The sequence below is a fragment of the Carlito syrichta genome, unplaced genomic scaffold (assembly GCF_000164805.1).
Source record: "Carlito syrichta isolate Samal-C Ts95f unplaced genomic scaffold, Tarsius_syrichta-2.0.1 Scaffold301652, whole genome shotgun sequence".
NCBI lineage: Eukaryota > Metazoa > Chordata > Mammalia > Primates > Tarsiidae > Carlito > Carlito syrichta.
In genome coordinates, this window is record NW_007245748.1 from 508,904 (window position 1) to 514,903 (window position 6,000).

At 43.5% G+C, this 6,000-nt stretch overlaps 1 protein-coding gene across 1 annotated transcript in view; it reads right to left on the reverse strand.

Moving 5' to 3' along the window:
* LOC103257355 (two pore calcium channel protein 2-like) overlaps nt 1–6,000 on the reverse strand; it is a 40,930-nt gene that overhangs the window by 8,165 nt on the left and 26,765 nt on the right. The window contains exons 10-12 of the mRNA XM_021710926.1: nt 2,800–2,944; nt 2,009–2,194; nt 58–122 (exon numbers count right to left, since the gene is read on the reverse strand). Coding sequence (XP_021566601.1) covers nt 58–122; nt 2,009–2,194; nt 2,800–2,944 — 396 coding nt within the window. The remainder of the gene's footprint in view (nt 1–57; nt 123–2,008; nt 2,195–2,799; nt 2,945–6,000) is intronic.

Here is a 6,000-nt window from a genome sequence, read left to right on the forward strand (position 1 = left end):
GTGCACAATGAATGTTCAACAGGCTGCTGATTGAACACAGGAGGTGGTGGCACTGACCTGACTGAATGGTAGCATTGGCCACAGTGGCCACCAGGGCAGCAATGATGATCAGCGTATCAAACCTAACAGGGAGGAAGCAAGTTGGTTATGAGTCAAGGGAAAGACCACCATGCTCAGGATATGATGGGTGCTAAGAAAACTTCGAATCCAGCATCTTATGCAGAGCAATGACCCAGCCATAAAACCTAGTTCCATAATTTTTAGGACAGCAGGTGTGAAGCAAGAAACACTCTGTTTGAACAACTCGTTGAGTATCCACTGGCTACTCCAAAGAATCACGCAAGGGAATTTGTAGGAAACAACTCATTCATATCACTTTGTCTTCCAAAATAGACCTATACTTGTAAGAATACTTTGACATACTTTCAGAATACATATTACAATCTTTCTTGGCATTAAATTTACTAAACGCATTGTAACTTTTTAACTGAAAAGAAATTCATCATGTCATTACTTTTTCTCTGACAATGATACCTAAGGATGGCAAAATATTGGACAACACTGATTGTTCCTCACTCGGCCACATGCAAATCATGATGACTTTCTTGGCACTTAGAGCAGTGTCAGGCCTGCGCCTGTGCCTCTGTGTCCCAAAGGGTCTGACACACAGTGGACTCCAGATACACAGGCTGATTTGCAGCACGTGGATGATGGTTTGAGACCAAGGGTAACGCAACCTGGAGAGGAGACATCCCCAGCCCAGGGAGAAGCTTGCTGACAGTCCTGTCTAGTCACATAGGCAGAGATTTCCAACAATGAGACTAGCGGGTGGAAGGACCTATGCAAGGAACTGCCTTGATGGGCATGATTTTCTAAGACTGTGAGAATAAGAAATATTTATTTGGTCTTCATCCATGGTTCCTGGCCAGAGCTCCTAAAGTCCTCGCAGATTCCTGAATGTTAAGAGTGATTAAGGTGAAAGATGTATCTCCTGTTATTTATAACAAGACCTTTCAGTTCCACCTGAGTTTATATTAATGGGGTGACTTTTGGAAAGTCCCTAAGGATGGGGGCGGGATGCCAAGAGAACCAGCCATGTGATTAGAGGGTTGGAACTTTCGATCGCACCCCTCCTCACCAACCCCCTTGGAGAGAAGGGGGGGGTAAAGGTTGAGTTGATCACCAATGGCCAATAATAGTATAATCAATTAAGCATACATAATGGGGCTCCATAAAATCCCAAAGGTTGGTGTTGGGAGAGCTTCTGGGCTGGTGAACACCTGGAGGTGCTAGAGGGCGGTGTGCCCAGAGAGGACATGGAAGTTCCATGTCCCTTCCCTGAAACTTGTCCTAGGCATCTCTTCCATCTGGCTTTTTCTGAGTTGTTATTTTTTTACAATAAACCAGCAATCTACTAAGTAAGCTGTGTTTTTGAGTTCTGTGAGCTTTTCTGGCAAATTTTTTATCAAACCCAAGGAGAAGGCCATGGGAACCTCTGTTTTACAAAGAGTCAGTCAGAAGCACAGGACTTTAGACTGACCTTTAAGGTGGTGTGGTCTTGTGGGACTGAGTCCTCAACCTGTGGGATCTGCTGCTCACTGCAGATAGATGGTGTCAGAATTGAGTTGAATTAGAGGATATCTAGTTGGTGTCCAAAGAGTTGGAAATCGGTTGGTATGAGGAAAATACCTACACATTTGATGTCAGAAGTGTTGTAAGAAAATAAAAGAAAAAGCTGTGCTTTCCTTTTTATTTTTTTAAGATCCTTTCCAAATTCAAGATGCCATGATCTGTGGTTCTAATTTTAGCTAGAGTCAGTTCAAACTGCCATCATAAATAACAGTTTTTACTGAACCAGATGTTTCCCTGGCCCTAGGATCTCATTAAAAGATCCCTCAAAACCAGCCAGATGGAGCTTGGAGAAAGGCAGCCATGTTCCCCAGATTGTGGCAGAAAGACCCCTCTCACCCCTGTGGCCTCCTCTCCCCTCCCCGGGGTACAGTCTTACCAGTTCCAGAACTGCTTCCTTTCAAAATAGGCTCTGGGCTCGTATGTGTACAACTTCAGGAGAATCTCGATAACATAGAGAGAAAGGAAGAGCCATTCTGCGTAGGAAATGAAGGGGTTCTTCTCATCCAGAGCAATGAATATGGCATTTATTAGAATGATGACATCAAAAACCCAGACAAAAATCCTGGCACGAAAAAAAAAAAAAGAGAGAAAGCGACCCTGTCATCCCACATTTCAGTGAAAGGAACACCAGCCTATTCAGGGCCCTCCTGGGCTACTGTTTCTCAGCAACATGATGAGCATGGGATCACCAACACGCACTCCCCTTCCAGTGCAGCCAGGCTCTGAAATTCACCTGCCTCCCGCTGACCCTGAGGCAGGCCTTCCCTCCAAGGAGAAAACGCAGGTGGAATGAGGAGAGATGAGAAAACCGTGGTTTTCCCAGGTTCTCCTGTGTGTGCACAGCACCTGAATCAGATGAAAGCTTAGGCAGAATCAGAGGGCAGGGAGAAAGTTTAGGGTTCAGCACAGGATCATCACATGCCTGTTACTTGTCCCTGGGAAATCAACATCCTTAACTAAGAAAGCTTCTAAAAAACCTTCACCCTGAACACCCACATGCCTTCCAGGAGACTGGCATGTTCATCTTCCTTACCAAGTGTGGGGTGAAAAATGGGTGAAAAAAAATATGATAGCTGGGCTTTGACTCAACTTGACAGTCCTAATTAGCATTAACAGATTCCTCTATTTTTAAAGCAACATCACAGAACACTGGCCCGTCTCACTTGCCTGTGTCGAACCATCTTCTGGACCAAGAGGCTTGTGGATGACTGGTACACCCGTGGCACCCAGGTTTCCAGCGGATGTCTCTTGATGTTGATGGTGACCACCTGGATGTTGAGGAGGTCAGCCAAGCGCAGAAAGTTCATTTTGTCTGCAATGGAAAAACAACCCCCAATCCAACAGGTGATGCTAAGTCAGCACAGACTCTTGGTCCTGCATTTTACAGGCCAAAATCTGATGCCTCAAAAGGTGAAGGCCCAAGGCCAAGGAGTCAGTGAGTGGCACAGTCAGCCAGAGGCAGAGCTAGCCCACTATCCCAGGCCAAAGCACAATGGGCACATTCTTGACCAACTTGGACCCATCCAACTCATTAGCTGATGCTATTTAGACCCTCTGACAGCCCAGGGCCGACACTTTGTCCTCTATCACCCTGGGCATCTCTCTCCCACCACACAGGTCACTGGGAGGTTCCCAGACCTGTTTATGCATGAACTTCTGATAATTATGTATCACTTAACTATTGCTTCAATGGATGAAACTAGAATATGCAGAGCGTTGCTGCTTCTTTGAGGATTAAGTTGGGTGCTTTGAAAACTCTAAAGAAAGTTGCTGGAATGAATTGCAGATGCAAATCAGGTATAGCTGAGACAACAGTCAGAGGTTGGGGCAGAAATTTTAAAAACCTAGAAAGCTTTCCATGTAGAGTGCCTGGCAGATAGCCAGGTCTCCACTTTGGTATTCATAAGTAAACAGAAAATCATCTTTCCAGAGGTGACACGTATTAAACTCTCATGTTACTGTTCTCCCAGTACCATATGGTCCTGAGAATATGAAAGAACATGAGTCTCATGAGTTGGATGAAAAACACACTAAGCTATCTTAAGATCTGCAACGTTTCCAGGTCTTTAGAGTTAGAAGGAGCATACACATGGACATCTTAATGGCCAAAGATATGTAAAACCCACACAGGAAGAAGTTCAGCCTCAGATAATTAGGTGGCTTGCATTATTTGGATCCAGGGACCAGGGCAATGTAAATTCCCTCACTAGAATTTATAGAGACACCAAGATGACAGCTATAACTAGGGATCAGGAACACCTACCAGGGTCACTGACAAAAATTCCAGCCTAAACTCCTGGCCATTAAATAACCTCAATCAATAGGGGGAACCCTTGACCTCACCAGATTCACATCTTTAATCCATAAGATTGAGTACAGTAAGAACAGCCCAAGAAAATCAAAACCATAATCATTTTGTGTTGACAAGAAATTTGTACCCAGCTGCTACTTCATTTTGTGACTTAGGGATCAGAAAACTCTCTCTATAAAGGGTCCAATAGTAAATATTTTAGGCTTTGCAAGCCATACAGGCTCTGTCGCAACTACTCAACTCTGCAGTTTTGCATGGAAGCAACCAGAGACAATATAGAAAAGAAAGAGCATGGCTCTGTTTCAGTAAAATTGTATTTACAAAACAGGCTACAGGCCATATTGGACCTGAGGACCACAGTCTACCAACCCTTGTTGAAGATACATTATTTGCCTCAGATTCTTTTTGTTAATACTGTAAGCCCCCTACATACAGACCTTGAAGTTCTGGACTTTCAAAGATGTGAACATACATTTGCCTGTTCAATCATGTAAGTTCACGTGTCTGGCATACATTGTCATGCGTGTACATCCTCTACAAATGGTCATGCCTTTGTGTATTTTAAGTATTATTTGTGTGAAAAATATTATAAATCTGTTACAGTATAGTACTATATAGCTGATTGTGTTAGTTAGGTATGTAGGCTAACTTTCTTGGACTTACAAACAAATTAGACTTGCAAACACACTCCCAGAATGGAACCTTGTTCATATGTATGGGACTTACTATAATTATTTTCATCCCTTTTCTTTCTTTACTTGTAAGTTTTGTGTTTCTCAGTTTAACACTAGATTTACGTTTTAATGCTCTTGGTACTTACAGAATTCCAGTTTTGGCCTAGAAAACCACAAATTCATACAACTCTTGATCAAGGGGAAAAGCAAAAATGTTCACAGAAGTGTCGCTATTCCCTGACTGCCCAGAGTTGAGGCCATTATGAAGCATGTGATCCTGTTTGGCTTTCTGTTATGAAAGCTCTCTTTGCAAGTGTTACTTGACCAATGAGCTTCTTGGGACATCCGTGCAGCAGAAATTATTGCATCATCTTGTGCACTATAGGATCCCCTGAAGCCAATCAACCTGATTGGCTGTCTTCCTTAAAAATGTGCTTGGCCTGGTAATAATATTTAGGTGATGCTGTTGTTTTGTAAAAGGAGAAATACCAGGGATGTCTGTTAAACTATAACCTCACTGGCACTTTCTTTTTTGTCACACGTATGGGGTTTCAATAAAATCTATGATTCAGCCGGGCTCGGTGGCTCAGCCTGTAATCCCACTCCTTTGGGAGGCTGAGGTGAGTGGATTGCCTGAGCCCGTGGGTTCAAGACCCGCCTGGTCAGTGAGACCTCATCTCTACAATAAATCAAAAAATCAGCCAGGCATGGTGGCGCATGCCTGTAATTCTGGCTACTTGGAAGGCTGAGGCAGAAGGATCACCGGAGCCCAGCAGGTCAAGGCTGCAGTGGCCGGGAGTAGCCACTGCACTCCAGTCTGGGTGACCGAGTGAGACTCCAACTCAAAATAAAATAAAATAAAATAAAATAAAATCTATGACTCTGAAAAATTCCTTTGATCAGATTCAATGAGCATTGGCCTGATTTAGCTTATAAATAAGGATCACAACTCAGGTGACAAAACTCAGCAGGGCTAAGGACTGAGGACTGGTCTACCTAGGTGACTCCAATCATGAGTTAGCAACTAGAGGTCCCATATCTGTGAGTGTATGTCTCAAGGGGCACCTTCCCTCTCCTCTGATGTTCTTGAGCAAGTACTCCTCAGAGGGTGGACCCTGAGGTGATGCTGGTCAGTCCTGGGGCTCCCTACTCTCCATGAGTGAAGTACTGAAAACTTAGAACCTTGTAGAGCAACTAGCAGGTAATTTCATGTCTGTTGAATCTAATAATGAAAACCCAGGAGTTGTGTTTTATGTCTTTTAAATTTCATTTTTCTAGTTACTGATTTTAATGGATCCTATCAAGGAATCAGTCCTGGACAGATTAGAAATTTTATTTTATTTTATTTTTTGAGTTGGAGTCTCACTCTGTCACCCAGACTGG